General features: G+C 35.2%; 1 protein-coding gene across 8 annotated transcripts in view; it reads left to right on the forward strand.

Moving 5' to 3' along the window:
• The window catches only part of EXOC1 (exocyst complex component 1), a 30,108-nt gene that overhangs the window by 4,544 nt on the left and 6,399 nt on the right, over nucleotides 1-19,165 (forward strand). For 2 of the 8 annotated variants that reach the window (XM_040595891.1, XM_040595902.1), the window contains exons 4-17: nucleotides 1,067-1,226; nucleotides 2,059-2,079; nucleotides 2,817-3,004; nucleotides 3,945-4,172; nucleotides 4,386-4,518; nucleotides 4,713-4,822; nucleotides 5,347-5,400; nucleotides 9,719-9,868; nucleotides 11,220-11,325; nucleotides 14,221-14,265; nucleotides 15,424-15,587; nucleotides 17,245-17,352; nucleotides 17,813-17,889; nucleotides 18,459-18,687. In XM_040595891.1, coding sequence (XP_040451825.1) covers nucleotides 1,067-1,226; nucleotides 2,059-2,079; nucleotides 2,817-3,004; nucleotides 3,945-4,172; nucleotides 4,386-4,518; nucleotides 4,713-4,822; nucleotides 5,347-5,400; nucleotides 9,719-9,868; nucleotides 11,220-11,325; nucleotides 14,221-14,265; nucleotides 15,424-15,587; nucleotides 17,245-17,352; nucleotides 17,813-17,889; nucleotides 18,459-18,687 — 1,773 coding nt within the window. The remainder of the gene's footprint in view (nucleotides 1-1,066; nucleotides 1,227-2,058; nucleotides 2,080-2,816; nucleotides 3,005-3,944; nucleotides 4,173-4,385; nucleotides 4,519-4,712; nucleotides 4,823-5,346; nucleotides 5,401-9,718; nucleotides 9,869-11,219; nucleotides 11,326-14,220; nucleotides 14,266-15,423; nucleotides 15,588-17,244; nucleotides 17,353-17,812; nucleotides 17,890-18,458; nucleotides 18,688-19,165) is intronic. The other 6 variants (XM_040595921.1, XM_040595930.1, XM_040595911.1 and 3 more) reach the window with 6 other exon arrangements.

A 19,165-nucleotide genomic window follows, 5' to 3' on the forward strand; every position in this document is an offset into this window, starting at 1 on the left:
ATGTTCAATGCTAAACTATCTCATATTAAAAAAAAGAATTAAAGTTGATAGATGCATCATGTTTTGGTTTTCAAATGTGATCCTGTGCAACTCTTGACACAAGCCTTTCCTGCACTAGTTGTGAGAACTCAAATTTTATGTAGTAATACTGTTTGTTTAGAAATGTATGGTAATTATATTTATCAATATAAGCTACAGAAAAAAACAGAACGGCTTTTTTTGCACTTGTACAGGAAATACCATTTCCTATCATGTGCAGTTTCATGGGTGGCCTGCTTCTACAGATAGCAGTGACAATATAAGTAGTAAGTAACAGCAATAGTAGTTTTTACAAACTAAGCAAGAATTTAGTATGTATCTGATGCAAAAACATTTTTCATCAGATGGAGGCTGGACCTTGTAAAATGCTTGTAATATGATCTTTAAAACAGACTGTTGCCAGTTACAGTTCATACTGAGTTTGTCAGTGGCTGTAGAAAGTATTTAATTGTTATCAAAGTAATATTCTCATCAGGCAGTAAATCTAGTTGAAAATACTTCTGTAGTAGTTTTTTACAATCAAAATTCCAAGTCTTTGCTATTCTGTTCAGTGCTGTCAAATACTATCATATCTATAAAATGTATAAAGTGCTTATAATTTTTTCCCTTGCCTATTACACTGTCTCCTTGAATTGTGTTGTATATATGTTGACAGTAATTCAGCTACCGTTTGTAGTTTCAGAAGGCTAATACAAGGCGTTAGTCATTCTGAAGACAAGTGTTTCAGGGCAGACAGCACTGTAAATGTTTGTTTAAACTCCTACAGATCTCTGTATTATGTGTTATTGTTTCCTTATCTGGCTTGACAAAATACTATCTTCATGGTGTGGATTCTGTTTTTTCACTTTCAGTGTTTTAGCGCATTCAGTAACATGCAGCAGGGCACCAGAGCTGGTGTGTTAGCTTAAGGATAGCACGTGTGATTTCATTTTTATCCTGTCATCTCAATAATTAAATGTGTAAACAATCTTTGCTGCTCAGAGAATCATTTGATTGTTGAGTCCATAACATATCTCATCTTTTGCAGGACAATCCTGAATTTGACTTGCATTTTGACAAAGTGTATAAATGGGTTGCAAGCAGCACAGTGGAAAAGAACACCTTCATTTCATGTATCTGGAAACTCAATCAGAGATATCTTAGAAAGAAAATTGACTTCATTAATGTTAGTTCACAGCTCTTGGAAGGTAAACTTCTAGAACTGTATGTTAAGCATAAAGTTTGAAAATTACTGATGTAAAACATACTAAAAAAATAATCCCAATGCTGATGTTTTTTTCCTGTGTTCACTTATATTTTCTATGTCTTCAGATGAACAAGGTGACTAGATAACATATTTTCTGCTAGAAAACTTCATTAATGAAGTTCTAAATACTGATAAGCTTATTGTATTTCTAAGACATTCTGTTTCTTGAACAAAAATCTACGTGCAAGATCTGGTACATCTAAATGTGTAACAAATTGCTTTTGTTCCTGTTTTCATTTCCCCTGAATTAGAAAAATGCTTTAAAAAGAGATGCTTCAGTCATATGCTAAAGATTATATGAGGTTTTGTATGAGATTTCTAGTTTACAAACTATGAAGCATGTGTTAAATTCTTCTGGACCCTATTACAGTTCATGTGACTGGTTGCTGGAAGGCTTTATATCTTCTTCACTCATGCCATATCATTAAAATACTTTTAGTCACGTCATCTTTTAATAGTTGCAATTTTTTAGTAAAGCCTAGTGAGTAAGCATACTTCATGTTGAGTCTGTCAGAATTGGTTAAACTGTTGATATTAAATATGTTCAGGCTTGTGCAGAAGAACTTGAACTAGAAATCAAAAACAGGGAGGATAGCATGTCTGTATTTTGGTGTTGACTGAAATTTGGTTTCAACCAACCTCATAACTTTTCAGGTTTGTGCAATGTTAAAACATTCATACTGCCACTTAAAGTATACACACTGTTAATGCTTTGTCTAGCTAACATTCTCTGCTTCCTTTCCTCTGCTTTTCCATACCTTTTAATTCTTCAGAACTGCCTAAAGTTGCAGAAGGTGCGTAACACCGTTTTCCTTTATTTCTCTTTGTAAGCAATTTTTCTTAAATAATGTTTTTCTTTTTTTTTTTAAAATAGTGCTTTGGATAGCTTATCAAGTTGCTAGAGATAAGACAGATGTTTCTAAACACTTTCTGGCTGGACTGCATTGATGTTCTGTTTGTCAGCTTTTGAATGGCTTGTTGAATTAAGGAAGCACTGCTATGAGAAATCATAGTTCATGAAAACATTATTATATAATTTTCACTTACATCAGTACTGATTTTTCTGCTGCGAAACTGATCTTGAGCATCAAGATAATTTTTATTTCTTCAGTGATATATTTCTTAATCAACTTTAGTATGTTTCCCTTATGCTCTGTCTACCAAAAAAGAGAATCCAACTTCTTCTGATCTTCTGCTAACAGCTTAATACTCTTACTATATTTTGATGTCGATTACCAGTGTGAGAGTTGAATAAACTGGGATGGTATGTCCCTTTGTATGTGCAGTAAAATAAGGTGGCTATTTGCATTTTGCTTATGTTGCATAATTTGGAAAACATCACTTGTGGGGAACCAGTTCTGGAAATTGTAATGAAGCCCATGGAAGACTGAGACCTGAAAAAAGTGTACATAGGTAAAAGTTGTTTAGTGGATTCATGTACTTGAAGATAGTGAAACATACTTAAGTGTTCTTAAAATGCTTGTGACTTTCTGTGCTTGATAATGGGTTTTATTTCCATTCTCTATGTAAGAATCTGTTCCAAGTGGAGAGAATCAAAGTGTAGCAGGAGGTGATGAAGAAGCTGTGGATGAATACCAGGAGTTAAATGCAAGAGAGGAGCAAGATATTGAAATAATGATGGAAGGTTGTGAATATGCTATTTCTAATGCTGAAGCTTTTGCAGAGAAGTTGTCAAGAGAGCTGCAAGTGCTAGATGGGGTAAACATTTCTTCTAATGTACAGTGTGTTAGCATGTTGAACTGTTTTCATTGATACTATGTAGCATTTTTTGAAAAGGTAGCTAACATGTTCTGCCAGGTATTTAAGTGTAAATGTGTATCTGTTCCTAGGCAGAGCTACATCCTGTCTATTATCATATTTTAAAGATCTTCAGCTCTACTCTTTACTTTCCAGACCTTCTGGGGTGAGTCGCAGGCTTTCAGATCAGGAGTTGAGAAGAAAAAAGGGAGGCATTCTGCATATACCTTTCTTGAAGGCAGGGGTGCAAGGAGAGAGAGAACAGACATTCATGTGCATGGATGTCGTCTCTTACGCCTAAAATACTACTCAGTGCAATTAGGAAACTCGTTTAGTCTAATAACATCGCAGTATTTGGGTGCGTGTAACAGGTCCATATTGTTTGCTATTTTGCTTTTTAAACAATCCAACATTCTAGGTGTCACTTAAAACTTACAGAGATACAGGGAATACAGTCTTGAGGGAACAGTCAAGAGCCTCCTCAGATTGTGAAGCTGAATGTTTCTCTTATATTTTGAACATGGCTGTTACCGTAGAGATAACTTACTGTGCAACAGACTTATGACCTTATCACCTAAACTGCTTTTCTGGAACTAAAAATGTTGCAGTATAGTAGTGTTTATTGTTTGGTTTTTATTTTTGTGCCAATCAATACCTAATTCTAAGAACTGGAGCAGAGTTTTGGTTTTATGTCTTTTCTTTATGAAATAAAGAAGGGCCACAGACTGAGGAACTGCTGTGTTCAATAACACTTTAAATAAGTACTACAAGCTGATACTGATTTGTCAGTTTCATCACAAGTTTTAGAAAGCGTTTGACAGTAATAGAGACAGAAGGAGATACTGGAATGCTTGAGATATAAAAAATCTCTTAAAATGTTGTGGCTTAATTTTCTGTACAGGCAAATATCCAGTCCATTATGGCCTCAGAGAAACAGGTGAATATTCTGATGAAGTTGCTGGATGAAGCTCTAAAGGAAGTTGACCAAATTGAGCTAAAGCTGAGCAGTTATGAAGAAATGCTTCAGAGTGTAAAAGAACAAATGGATCAAATTTCAGAAAGCAACCACCTAATCCATCTCAGCAACACCAATAATGTGAAACTATTGTCAGAGATAGAGTTTTTAGTGGTAAGCATTTTTATTGTTTACTGTGGTTGTTCACGTCAGGTGTAAAAACTTAAAAGAGTTGCTATGAACCTCATATGAGTTTATTTTTCTGTTTTATTATTGCACTACAGTAAGTTTTTATAATGATGGAATTGTATTTACCATTCTTAGTTCAGGAGCATAGGCAACTTGCCTGTTTCTGGCTTATGGACGGTACTATCCATTGTTTTGTAGAATCACATGGATTTGGCTAAAGGGCATATAAAGGCCCTTCAGGAGGGAGATCTGACATCTTCTCGAGGCATTGAGGCTTGCACTAATGCAGCAGATGCTCTTCTGCAGTGTATGAATGTAGCTCTTCATCCAGGTAATGCTTCTGTTAAGACTACAGTCTGACATACAGAATTTATTATGGTAGTGCCTTTGCTGTATGTGCCTTTCCAACTAGTCTCAGATTTTGTTTCTGTAGATTGAGGGAATTGTGACCTCAGGTTCTCTTCGTTCCAATATACAATATATTACTATATATTTTGTACTCTGTGAAGTTCTTTTTGCTTTTAGGACATGATATGCTTCATGCAGTGAAACAGCAACAGCAGCGGTTTAGTGACTTGCGTGAGCAGTTTGCACGGAGACTTGCGAGTCATTTGAACAGCGTATTTGTTCAGCAGGTATTACTTCTTACTATTTAATATGAAATTTTCAGTCACAAACTTCTAAAAAGAAAAACAATCCACCTAGAATTGGACATGTTCTGTCGTGTAATCAGAAAATGAATGGACTGCTAGAGGTGCTTCAAGCAGAGATACTACTAAGCATACCAAACTATAGTTGCCTGCAGAAGTCTCTTACATGTGAACAAACCCCACCCCTCTTCAGTGTGCGTGCTGTCTAACTTAAACACATAGTGGAATATATAAGTATTTTAATTGTAAGGCTTGATAATTGAGGAGAAAAAGCACTGACTTTTTTTAAGGGTGTCAGAGGCTGGGAACATTGGAGTTCTTGCTGTCCAAACTTCAAGGGCCATAAAAAACCCAAATATACAAAGTAAAATATCTAAACCTTGATTTTTGAGCCTTAACTTGAAATATTCAGAAATCACTGACCTGAGACTTGTTTCCTAAAGGTAAAGGCTGGATGGCTTTTTTTAGCATCAGTTTTTTAATTTCTGTATTTTTTTATCTCCAATTAGTTAACTCAGACTCTCCTTCGGCTCTATAACAGGTCCCACTCTCTTTCAGTTCCAGTGAGTACATCGGGTTTGATACAAGCTTTTCTAACTAATTTTTTTGAGCTTGACTTATCTAACTAGCAGCTGCATCTTTGGCTTTACAAAAGAAATTTGTCCGTACCCATTGCAGAGCATTGGACTTATGCCCCTTCTTACTTACATTATTTTTATCAGCTCTTAAGCTTTGTTTGTCTGTTTGAGCTAACATTCCTCTGATCTGATCTCCACAAATTGCTAAGAGACAGATTGAGATGTATGGAGGAAAAATAGGAAATTGTAATGTGTACAACTGTACAGATACAGCAAGTAAAATTGTAATATTTGTAATAATACATAATTAACACAATTAAAGTTTTTAGAAGTTTTAGTTGGGTATTGCACTGTGTGCAGAAAGTGGAATAGAGTTATGGTGGATGATTGCGTAGAAAGTTGCATTTGAGAGTACAAGCCTGGCTTTTTATGGCAAAGATAAGAGCCTCCTACATTTTGGTCACTTTGCAGAATTCCAGTTCTACAGCGTGTTAAATTTTTTTGCTTTTAGCTTCTGTTCGTAAGAAGGTATGTTTCTCCTGTAACTTTTCATATTTTGAAAAACTGGGCACAGACCGTGTCCTGGTCTCCAAACGAGCAAGTAGAAGTTGTGTTGTGGAAGTCCTGTGTAAATGCATTCACAAAGTTTGAATGTTGGACTTGTGTATGAAAGTGGCTGTTTACAGAATGCCTTTTCTGATGTTCTGTTCTGAGGATTTTATTTTAAAAAATGCTAAAATATTATTATTACTATGTAATACTATGTTTATTAGATGAAATACTCTAGAGACTTTTCAATATTATTAAGAATGCTATTACCAATTCGCAATTTAATTTTTTTAAAATGTTTTTAAAATTCTGGTACTAATAGTGGCCTCACATTTTCTTTCATATGAACTCACCCTCTGAAAAGTTTTGGCCTGCTGTTAGCTGTGACTTATTAATCCGCAGCTAAAAAGTATGACCTCGTTGTAAGGTTAAGCAGGGAGAGTTCATTAACTGGAAGAGATGAGCTTCTGCTAAGCCTTTTTGCTTGTTGTAAATAAAAGAAGTCTGCATACTTCATTTTGAGGTATGGATTCAAGTGTGAGATGTGTAACAGATTTTTGTGTTATCTTACTAAAATGGCCTTTTCTTTTTTAGTCTGATTAACAGGATGTATCAATTTCTAAGTCCCATGTTTTTTAAAATTCTAACTGGAATAGTTTGTTACCTTTAGCATCTGAAGAGTTGCATTATTTGATTAGAATGTTTCTGTAGAAAAAAATAAAGCACTCCAGAAAAAACTAAGGCAGATAAAGATTTCTCAATTAAAATGGCAAATGAAAACACAAAATCATGATGATGTCTAGGCAGTTGTTAATACGAGCCAGACATAGCGTGATTGGGAACTTGTTAGATGGAATACCAAAGTTACATTGACATTTTGGCCTAAATATATATTATCTTGGAAGCATGAAATTGTTGGGTTTTTTAAAAAAGCTAACAAACCCAATGCTGTGATTCAAACTGCTGTTGTAAGATACTAAGGTGCTTCATCTCCTTTACATAAAAATGAGAATATTTGTTTCATATAATATTTGCTATGAGCATATAATGAATCTTAAAAGTTTTAAACAGAAATGCAACTTTGGATTGCCATTCACTGCCGTGTTTAAAAACTATTTGCAGTAACTGTTACTAGCAGTAAATGTTGTCTTTATTGTGTCCTAATAATGTTTGATTAACCTTACTGTGTGACTATAACATCTAAGATTATTTTTTGTTAATAACCAGGTTCAGCATTCAATTAAAAGGCAACTCTGGGCCTTCTGCCTTTGAAATATGAAATAGCTTGAAGCTTTGAAACTATGAAATAGTGGAATAACAAACTTGCCGTATTATTTGGTAACAGTTGGTATAAATGTATATGTAGTGAGAGGAAGTCTGTTAATTATAGAGTTTATAGGTGTACCTTCTCCATCTAATGTTTTGCAGCTGAATTGAACAGGACATAATTTAGGACAACCAGAATGCCAGAATGATTAGCATTGTGGAAAAGTTGGGTTCAAGATAAATTTATCTTGGAGAGGGGATTTGTCATCTAGTTTTACAAAGAATGTACCTACTAAGCAAAAATAAAAAGTTGTCTGTAACAGAGGGACAAGACATGAATAAAAGTGTTTGATGAAGCAATAAAAATTTGGATCACCGAGTATTTCCTAGCAGTAATATGAACTAGGCTTTGGGCTGACTTCAGTTGAAGGAAACTGTGAAAGCCACTAGTAAATTATCTTGAACTCTAATGAACTGGAATGTTAAAATGCATGCTGTAGGGATGGTTGCACACCAGGGGATAGGAAAGAGAAACATAAATGGTTTTCTGTATCTACTTTTTTATAAAAGCATATCGAAGATCTGTTGAAAACATTTACTATAAGCAGCCCAGAAATACACACGGCACCGAGTCTGACCTCAGTAGCTGTGTGGCTAATAATGGCTGGATTCCAATTCCAATCTATATGTAGCAACAATTATACCTCATAAAGTTAGCTTTTTGTTGGAGTCAGACTACAAGATTGTTTTTAGAAGGGAGATTTAGATTGTGAGGATAAATAAAGTTGTCTAGGACTGGTTTCTTTGAGCCCATTTGTGTCTCGGTTTCTGTAGTTAAGAGAACAGGACTTAAAGTAAGTGCATGTTCATGCTGGATACAAAAAAGTTCTGGAACAGTTGCCCAGAGAAGCTGTGGATGTCCCATCCCTAGAAGTGTTCAAGGCCAGGCTGGATAGGGCTTTGAGCAGCCTGGTCTGGTGGGAGGTGTCCCTGCCCATGGCAGGGGGGTTGGAACTGGACAATGTTTAAGGTCCCTTCCAACCTAAACCATTCTATGGAGTAGTCCAGCTTTATTCAGAAGCTGGCATGTTTGCATTGTGTTGCTTAGTGAAGGTTAGTCTTTTACAAATAATGTCAAGACTTATATCTTCTGTGAATGTATTGTGGAAGCTTTTAGGGCTTTTTAAACCAAAGACTTGAACTGCTAAGTACCCAATACAATAGAGAAGGGCGAACCAAAGTTCCTTTAGTTTTGACTCTGTGATCTGAACTGGCTTCTGTTCCAACTTAAAAGACATGCAAAGGCATTTTTTAAACTGTATAAATTATATTCTGCCAACTTGTCATATCCAAGATGGAACTGTCCAGGAATGCTTCCTCTGTCAAGGACTGACATTGACTTATGTGCATAAACCACCTGCATGTTATGCTACAGGAACTGGAGACCAATTAGGACAATCTTTTTGTGCTGCCATGGCACAAACTATACTTAAGATCAGGTTCTGTTGCTGTACTTACTGCAAGCCTGGTAAAAAAGACTTTACAGAAAATATTAAAGCCACTTCAAAATTAAGTCCCATCTCCCCTCTGTTAAGCCAGGGCTAATGGTTGTGTGTTCTGTTACGTGGCTGAACTGTGGTGTTACCTTGCTTCCTGAATTGCCTAGGAAGCTTGTGGTTTCAAGCAAGTGAAAACTTACAAAAGCTAAATCATATGTTGTTCAAGCAATATGATATGATGTTCACTTAAAAGGATAGTGTGTTTTTTCAGGAGATAAGCCAGAGAAAAGGAGGAGCGTGAAATTAGTAGCTTGCTGTTAAATGGATTGGTTTATGCTGCATGTTGTAAACTGTTTAGTAAATGTTTACTGAAAGTGTGTGTTTACATTTGTGAGGAGGGAGAGAATGTGTGTGAACTGATGTTTTTAAGATGGCCAAGGCTTGGCCAAAGTGGACTGAAGTAGGTTGAATTGGAACAGACTTGGAGGCACAGCATGAAGTTCATCACTAACACCCAGGCTGCCTGTTGACTGGGGGCTTGAAATGTCTTAAGGTACATGGGAACAACATCCTTCAAAAGAAGCAACTACGGATTTTTTTGTTTTGTATAGAGGAATAGTTGAATAATATCTTAGAATTTTTCAGAAACAATTGAACATATTATTAAATCTTCACTCAGGTGTACCTTACGTTCTTGTGCAAAAAATGCCAAATTGACACACTGTAAAGGCAAGGTGGTAGACAACAAGAGCTTTACAGCAAACAAGCTTCCTAAGATGCATTACCTGCCACAACTGCAATATCTCAGTGTCCCTGTTATGTTAGGTGTCTTTTCAGTCTGTGTCTCTAGACATTGTTTTTATGCAAGGTATTTCAATGCTTTTCTATTTGTCTGAATGGGGTGCTGTCTTAATCTTAAATTTTGCAGGAAACTTCTAGTACATCTGTATAGTGCTTTCAGATTTACTTTAATACTTTCTCTTATCAAGGGTCATGATCAGAGTTCTACTCTTGCCCAGCACTCTGTTGAACTGACATTACCCAATCACCATCCATTTCACAGAGATTTACTTCGATATGCTAAATTGATGGAATGGCTCAAGAACACAGATTATGGAAAATACGAAGGGCTAACAAAGGTGTGTGAAGTGCTCAAATGACAATAGAGAATGTACATAATATACTGGTTTTGAGAGTCGAAATAATGACCTGTGTGTATGTGCCTGTCCTTTTAATATTCCTTTATATTAAATTTAATTCACTGCTCCTCTTTTCTTGTTCTTCTTTGGAATAGGAAACTTCATATTTTTGGTATTTGTTGTATCCTGTTTTTTTTTTTCCCTCCCAAGATTCTGTGTCTGTGTTATGAAGTATCATAGGATATTAATGTTAATATTTATGTTTAAAAAGTTTGCTATTTTACAGTCTAGTAAGAAAAATAATTAAGTTGGTTTTCATGTTGATGTACTTATTGTCTGTGTGACACTTATTTCAACAGACCTTCATTGCACTTGGGAATATCAAAAACCATCAATGTCTTTTGTAAATCAGATTAAATAGAAACATATTGGCTTTGTATATATGTAACTTAATTACCTTGTTTAGAACTGGCATGGAGTGGAAAAAAAGTACTACAGAAGTATAGAAAATGTTTACCTAGAAGTCAAGGGAGAGTTAGTCCTTACAGAAAAAGTCTTTCTTTAATAAAGTACTGTCATTCTTAAAACCTCAGACATGGAAGATTTAAATTAGACTCTTAAAATGGCTTAGAAGTACTTGTTCTTTGGCCTTCAATGTAAGGCAAATAGTCAGTGAATGGCTAACATCTTCGTGATCCTCTGATAAATCGAGACACATATTTATGTATTATGTGTGCTAACTAACAAAATTCTGAAGAACATAGGGAAGTTTTTGGTGATCTTTGTCAATGATTATTCTTATAACCTTTGTACTAAAAAAATCTAAAGAAACCACATAATCTTCAAACTTATTTCATTCAATCACAAACTTATTATTGTGCCTCTTTAAAATTTGAGCTTATTTTTGGCGGTGTTACAAACACATTATTTTGGGATTGATTGAATCTTACAGTAAAAGGAGGTCACATATTCAGGAAGATGCTTAGCGATGGCATCCTATTTGCTTTTTTTGGGTAGAGACTGGTAAAAGAAGCTACAGAGAATGGTGCTGAATTCTCTCCATTCTACTTTTGAATTGAAATTCTGTGATGGTTTACCACTAGTAATCGTATTTGTATGTACCATATTGCATTTCTCTCCTTACAGAGAAGGAAGTAGCAGTTTCTGACTGATGCTCAATGAACTCTCTAGGAAAATGAATAGAAACTTCTTAAATATCGTTAAATATATTTATAGTCCAAAACAGTTTGTTATTTAGTATAACTTACATACTTTCTAAAAAACTATTTACCTGTAATAGAACAAAGTTAATATGTGCACCTGTTTACTAACTTTATATTTTTCTTTTAAGAATTATATGGATTATTTATCACGGCTATATGAAAGGGAAATAAAAGATTTCTTTGAAGTTGCCAAGATCAAGATGACAGGCACAACCAGAGAAGGAAAAAAGTTTGGTAAGCTTCCAGGAGGCGCATATCTTGCTTTGAATCTTATTATTTGTTTATAGAATACTCATTACAACACTTAGGGCAAATTTTTTAATGGTGTAGAATTGTTTAGTTCTGGTAAGGTAGAAGTTGGATGGAAAATATGATTGGTAAAACTTCTGATTTCCACAAGGCCAAAGTAGCACAACTGAAATCTTGTGAAATTGGTCAAGACAGAAGGATAAAATACGGTATTTCCAAGATTTCTCAGATTTTCACTTTTTAACAAACAAAAATATTTTATTACTTAAACATTTTTATTACTGGAACAGATTTGAAAAATCAGCTCATAGAAAGCTTGGGCAGCATGTGTGTGTTCCTTCTGCTACTATTTCTGCTTTTGATAAGTTTTGTGTGGATTTTGAAGAACCTAGTTTTAATAATTCTGCCTAAGGAAACATGTATTTCATTGTGTTTTCAGTGGGATTTACCTATGTAGTCCGAGTCTAGAAATTGTACTTTGTTAGCTTGTAGGTTTTTCTGTTTAAGGGAGTATGTATTCCTGCTAGGATTAAATACTCTTGTGTGAGTATGGAAGTGAAGCTTTTTAAAAAATAACCTGAATACTTAGAAAGCAACAGTGTTATAGGTATATTTATATATTGGCTAATCTACATTTTAAAATGCATTGTTTCAAAACTTCTTCAAAAATATCTGTATTTGCCACAGTTCACCAGTTTCCAAATTGTAAATTCAGAAATTACTTGCAGCTTTAACTAGTAAGTTCTGTCAAACGGATTTTGGGTCCTGAACTTACGCTTTGAAGGTTGATGGTAGAGAACAGAAAAAAGTAATGAAAGGAAGAAAGCATGAGAGTGGTGAGGCTTGGTTGAGGGAGGGGGAAACTGGAAAGATAAGTCTTGGCAAGTTGTTGGACATGGAGAGCAAGTGGTGTCATCATGTGGTGTTGTCAGAACAGTAAAATTCATAAATCCTGAAAAGCTATCTCATTGCAAGAAAAAACCCACTTTATCCTAATAGAAATTGATTTCTAAAACATTCTAAACACTTTATTATCTTGGTACTTCTTTTGTGATTGGCATTTGTGAAGAGACAGTTTTTGTAGCCATTTCCTAGCTTCTGTAAATGTTACGGAGTGATCAAGCATTTTGGAGAAAGAGGTCCTTCAATTCACCAGCATTAAGAGCTGCACCTTGAGAAGGCTTCTGTGGTGTATTTGTAAAATGTATTTATTTTGTAAGAGCTTATAACACTGTGTATTTTCAAAGGCTTCTATGTTGAAGGTAGTGGTTGTTCTATTACTAGTTGCACGTTAATTCAAAATCCATTGGTTCTTAATAGTAAACTTATTTAAGGAATAGTGTAGGTGCATAATGCTGCAGTTGTACTTGGACATAAAGATGACCTGTTTCCAAGCTGTGTTGGTGTGTGTTCTTGCCTTTTTTTTGTGCTTTGGGAATAGCACTGCTATTTGAATGCCTCAAACGCAGGGGGGATGCTGGGAGAATTCTGGCATTCTGTGCAAGTGCAAGGTTCTTTGTCTGCATTTTTATGGCAAAAAAAAATCTGGGTCGTCAGCATTCACACTTGTCTTAAGTAGTCTTTTTTTTTTTTTTTTTTTTCCTTCTTTTCTGATGAAGCCAAGACTTTGATACTTAAATACCATAAAATCAATGTGGGAAAGAGGGCTACTACTGTCATATGTTTCTATGATGGGGCTTCTGAAAAGCCACTTTGGCTCCCCTGATTGTTCAGGGCCTGGTCTTTGCCTGTAGTTCTTCACATTCTGCAATACAGTTCTTTGCCTTTGTAAATTGAGGACAATGAAGAAGTGGGACTAATGCATGACAGATGCATATGCTGAATATATCAGGCCTAAATATTTTATTCAAAACCTGCCAAAACCCCCAAGGTCTAAAAACTAGGCTGGAATTAAAAATTTGCATTTGACATTATAATTGTCAGTAGTGTTGCCTACTTGAGAACATCTGGTATTTAAGACATGTTTGTGGCATTTAAAAGTATTTACTCATTTTCTATTACAATAGGTTCTGCTTGCCTGCTCCATTTTGAGGGGCTTGTAGCATCCATCCTCATCAAGATCTTTTTAATACCACATACTGCTTTTAGTGTATGTATGCAAATGCCTTTTACTGGTTAGGGATTCTCTGTTTACTACAAATGCCCATTTACTCTAAATTGCATACTGAAGTCCACTTGAGGAAACTGTTTTATTCTGCAAAGAAACAGGAAAAATGAAAAAACACCTCGTAAATTTTTTTACCCTATGTTTGTTGTTTTCATCCTCTCTGAATTTGTAGTCATAAATTTTTGTGCAACATGAATACAAAAGATGTATTCTCTATGTAAACATCCTGATTTGCAAACAACAGAAAAGTTTAGCCAGTCTTACTGTCAATATGAATGGTTTTGCAGTATTGGCGTGTGTTTTCTAAATTGAAAAGGTGGACAATATCTATGACTCAGTACAAAATTACATAAGTACATTTTAATTTCTTCATGTCTATTATTATGATGATTGATCATGGAAACTGAGTCTTTTGCAGTATTAACTCTGACAAATAAAACCCTAATTTAATGGACTTCTCAGTTTGGGAGAATGTAAATACGTGTTACCAAAAATGTTTTTTGAACACACTATATAAGACAAAGTAAAGTTTAATACCTAGAAACTTACTCTGTTTTCCATGTAGCTTAGACACTGAACTTCTAGAATAGTACCTCTCCAACTAAATGTGTTTGCAATGTAGTTACTTGCTGCTTATAGTTCTCTGCATGTTTCTTTCCAGTTAGAGCTTAACTTGCATCTTGTGCATGGTTTGTGCAAACTGCATTTTAACTTGTCTTTGTCTTTGATGCTTGCAACCTAATCCATCCCAGCTACACTGCCTCGAAAAGAAAGTGCTGTCAAACAGGAAACTGAGAGTGAGTATAACTAGTTGCATTAGTTGGTATTGTCAATGCATGTGTGTCAATGTAAAGATGTAGTGCTGCATCATGGAAAAATGTACCTAACACTGAAGTACAGAACTCTGTTCAGAGTGAAATAAGCATTAGCAGAACCATTGTTTTTGCAAAGCAAAAATGAAGCACAGCTAAAATGGTCCAACATAGAAGTTGAGAAGGTTTGCAGGTAAAGGCAACATCTTCTGGTTTTTCCCATGCTACTAGTTGATATTAAAAATATGTTTGTGTCTGAGAGCTTGTTGTAGTTTTCCAACTCTTCTAGTAGGTTGAGGTAACAACTTTTATTAGATCCGTATACTTTGTCTTGTGTCCCTAGACTAGATACCAACAAAGCAGCTAAAAGCAGTCCTGCAAATTTCATTTAAGTTTTTGTCGTTGAGGTGTGAGAACTTTATGTGGGGGGTCAAATACTGATGATTTCTTGGTCTTGTTTTGTTACTAGCTTTCTCCGTACTGTTCTAATGCTTCTGAAAATTTGGGAAAAAATAAAAAGATATGCTCCTCACCTAGGAGAAGGCCCCACAATATCAGGAAGAAATGTCTGAATGTGAATTATGATCACAGTGGGGGGAAGTGTTAGCAGTAGAGTTGCTGTGGGGCTGTAGATCCAGCAATATAGCTGGAGCAAACTATGTAGACAAAAGGATGTTAACAGTGGAAAGATCAAGTTCAAGATGAAAAAGTGCGTCTGTGTATATAAAGCTTTTTAATTTTTGCCCTTTTGTGGATTAAGTTTTCTGCTTGTGGCAGCCTTTGCCAAAGTACATTCACAAAGATCATAACTGGTCTTTGCTTCTGAGTATTTAAAGAGAGTATCTATCACAGTGTTCCTGTATTTCATGGTTTTGTTCCTTTTATATCTTTTCCCCCTACTTTAAAGGGCTTATATAGCTACATTGTACTTGAAACTTGCTGGAGTATTCCAGTTACCTTGTAATGAGAAAAGAATGCATTTATAGCAAAAGCATTTGCAGATTAGACAAAAAACGAGTTGTGTGATCTCAGTATAGGACTACTAGCAACTCTTGATCTCATATATTCTGTAAGGAACCTGTTCTTCTTGAGTATTTTATTCTGCCTTTGCTTCCCTCCTTCATAGTGTCTTTTATTTCACAGGTCTTCATGGAAGTTCTGGAAAATTGACTGGGTCTACTTCTAGCCTAAATAAACTCTCTGTTCAGAGTTCAGGAAACCGTAGGTCTCAGTCATCCTCGCTGTTGGATATGGGAAACATGTCTGCTTCTGACCTTGATGTAGCTGATAGAACAAAATTTGATAAGGTAAAGCCAAAATGTTGCATAGGATTCCTGCTTAGTTTTGTATGAGAAGCGTCTTACATGTCCTTCTTGTATAGTTCAAAAATCTATACTGTTTAAATCTTAACACATGCCAATTTCAAATTCTGTATGCACCTAATAAAGACAGCTTCAAAGAAATACATAGATCAGAGTAGTATTCTCTGATTATAAGATTCCGTTTAGTTCCTTTATATGTTGAGTGTGATCTTTAAAGAACATCAATCAAAAAATGATCTATTAAGTTTAAGCCCAGTATGCTTTTTTAAGCAAATAGGAATTGAATAGATAGATTCTTCAGCTGTTTTTATTTTTCTCAATACAAACGTTCACGTGTTGTGTTGCATTTTGCCAGTATGTAAGCAAAATGAAAGACAATAAAGCATAATCTTCTCTTAGCCAGGACTTGAGCATGACCCTAAAATCTACTTATACTGGTTTCACATCAAGGTTACCATCAGTTTTCAGCTTTAACCAATGGCACTCAAGTTATTGGAATGTCCTCAACATCTTTTTAAAAACCTGCTGTCCTCAGCATCTGGTGGCTTGGTTTTTTTACTGTGGAGGGAGAAGGTGCTGTTACCACAGTGAGCGATAAAAGTAATTTTCCTGTTCTCTACTGAATTATTTGATGAAGATGAGTATTTTTCTTCTGACTTCTTCAAATCCTTGCTCAGTCTTTTTCTGGGAGGAAATATTGTGTGCCTGAAACCATATTAAGTTATTACACACCTGTAGCAGCAACTTGTCTAGAATTAAAGTGATAGCTTTTAAAAACAAATTTATACAAGTATTGTGCTAAATTTTTCAATTTGTTCTTTTATCTCACACCCACTGGGGACATATGAGTGTAACTAATATATACAGAGTTGTAAGCTATTGAGCTGCCTTAGTAGTTTTTTTTCAATTTTGTTTTCCTATGGGAATTTTCCATAGTGTGGATTTACTATATGGCGCGTATATTAGTCCTTAAATACTTGCGGAGAAAATTCTGTGTTGTGTGAAGATTACAGATTAGAAGTATGTGTAACACCTGACTTACAGTTTCAGTAGTTTTTATTACTAAAAGTACATTATTTTAATGAATTATTGGGAAAACAGTGTTTCATTTTAGATTAAATCTAAAAATCATTGTGAATACTTCTATTTCAGTACAAAGCCTGCTGCTGGTTACTCTAGCAGCTATGTAGAAGCTTTTTGTGCAGAGCAGGTAAACTCTGTATGTAGAGGATAACAGGTTTTCTTCCCTGAGGTGCTTAATTTTGTCGCCTTCCTCTCAGCAATCCAGGCAGAGAAGAGGGTGGCAGAACCCATGACTTCCTATCACAATGCATATGTTTTCACTATAGCACTGAGGTCCTTCCTCAGACTGTGACTAGAAAACTTCTAGTTGTGGAAAACCACAGATTTTTCTTTTTGTCCCCCAGTGTTACATGGATGAGAAGGGACTATGTTAAAGATGCAGCTGTCACTTCAAAAGATACAAGTACAAGCTGTTTCCATTTCTATTAAATAGAAATAAGCCTTTTAAAGCTTATTGAAGATAGAAAATATAACATCCTATGCAACAAACAATTAACATTAGTATTTACTAACTGTTCATAGTATTTGGTGTGTTGATAAAATATTTGGCTTTCTTTAGATTTTCGAGCAAGTATTAAGTGAACTGGAGCCTCTGTGTCTGGCAGAACAGGACTTCATTAGTAAATTTTTCAAACTACAGCAGCATCAGAGCATCTCGGGAACAGCGGTATGACTTTATTCTCTCACTGAAGTAAAAAGTACTGAATAGGGCCTCATAAGAGACCTGTTTGAAAGACAACTTCTGAATTTATCTGGAAGTTATGTGGTCCAGGTGATCAATTAGGTTTTCTCCATGAGCTGGCAGAATCTTTGTTTTTGGTTGACCAATACAAAAACTATTAAATAAGAACTGACACGCTGCTTTTGCCATGGCTTTGTTTCCACATATGATCACAATGGATTCTTCATCATGCTACCCAGGAAAGCAATGGGGACTAATTGTCAATAGCATTGTATTTGGTGGAACATGACCAGAAAACTACTAGAACCTCACAAACCACTGTATTTGCAGCTTTGGGGAGCGAGTGAAGCTTACAGTTATGGTTTTGTCAAATATACTTATCACTTCGATATAGAACTGGAGAGAAGTTTTCAGCTTCCTTTATATACATTTGTTGTTCTTACAGAGTGAAGTGGAGGAAATGGATGGAGGAGCTTTAGTTCGTTCATACACTTCTGGTGTTCCACAAACAATATCATCTGAGTATGTGCTGCTGTTGTTTGTTACTGATTCTTAAGCCTACATGTGAATTTATTTGGCATATAAAACTATTTTCTCTATAATCAGAAATTGTTCTCTTTTAGTGAAAGTGAATAGTGAACTCTTCATTTGTACCTAAACACTGAATGTATTAGTAAATATAAAAACTTCTGTAGATAGGTTGGATGTTTTTGTCTATAGTAGCATAAAAAAGATGCTTAATTCTCTAATAGTTGTCAAAGTGAAACTAGCCACTGTAGTATATAAAATATGTGTTGGAAAATACGTTTAGCAAAGTTCTGAATTTGACTGCGTGGTAGCCTCCACGCAGGAAATGCTTTTTGGAATAGTTTCTATCTGTAACTATTGTTTTGGTTTTTTGTTTGTTGGTTTTTTACTGTGTGGCACTGGCATTTCTTCCCTTAGTAGCAGTCTGAAATAAGTGAGACTTGCTGAATGCAAATGAGACTACTATAGCAAATAAATGTATCCTAGAAATGTTATCAAAGAGTGTGTAAAATAGCCTGGTAAACTATCAAGAGTAATATTTTTATCTTATGCCTTTTTAATAGGAAGGACATGATCCGGCAAATGATGACAAAAATATTTCGTTGTATTGAACCTGAGCTGAATAATCTTATAGCGCTGGGGGACAAGATTGATAGCTTTAATTCGCTTTATATGTTAGTTAAGATGAGCCATCATGTATGGACAGCACAAAATGTGGACCCAGCTTCCTTTCTCAGCACGACGCTTGGAAATGTTTTGGTGACTGTCAAAAGGAACTTTGATAAATGCATTGTAAGTTCTGCAGTTATTCTGATTAAGCTAACTATAATATTATAGGAAGCCCACTCCTGCCAAGTCTGATTTTGCATTTCTTTATAGTTGATTTTTTTGCTTTTAATTGGAAGTGAAAATGAGTAACGGTATTGTTCCCAAAGGCCAAGCTTTCAAAAAAGATAAACAATTTGGTGGTTGTTTCTTCTTCCTCTCCAGTTTTCTTCAATAATTAGCTATTTGTAACAAATATGGCCATGCATTCACTGCTATAAGCTAGCTGACATTTTAGTTGTTTGTTTAAACTTGTACTTTTATGGAGAGTACTGAAGTCAGTTAAGTGAACTGTAGCTCTCTGTGTTTTTTACTTAACAAAATAAAACCTCATGGACTTACAATGTTTTGCTTTTCCCCTTTGACTATAATGTGCCAAATAGACAGACACCTCTTCCATGTGTTTGGTTATTTCTATCTTACCTCTAACAAAAACTTGGTTTAG

Source organism: Falco naumanni, chromosome 1 (assembly GCF_017639655.2).
Source record: "Falco naumanni isolate bFalNau1 chromosome 1, bFalNau1.pat, whole genome shotgun sequence".
Taxonomy (NCBI): Eukaryota; Metazoa; Chordata; class Aves; order Falconiformes; family Falconidae; genus Falco; species Falco naumanni.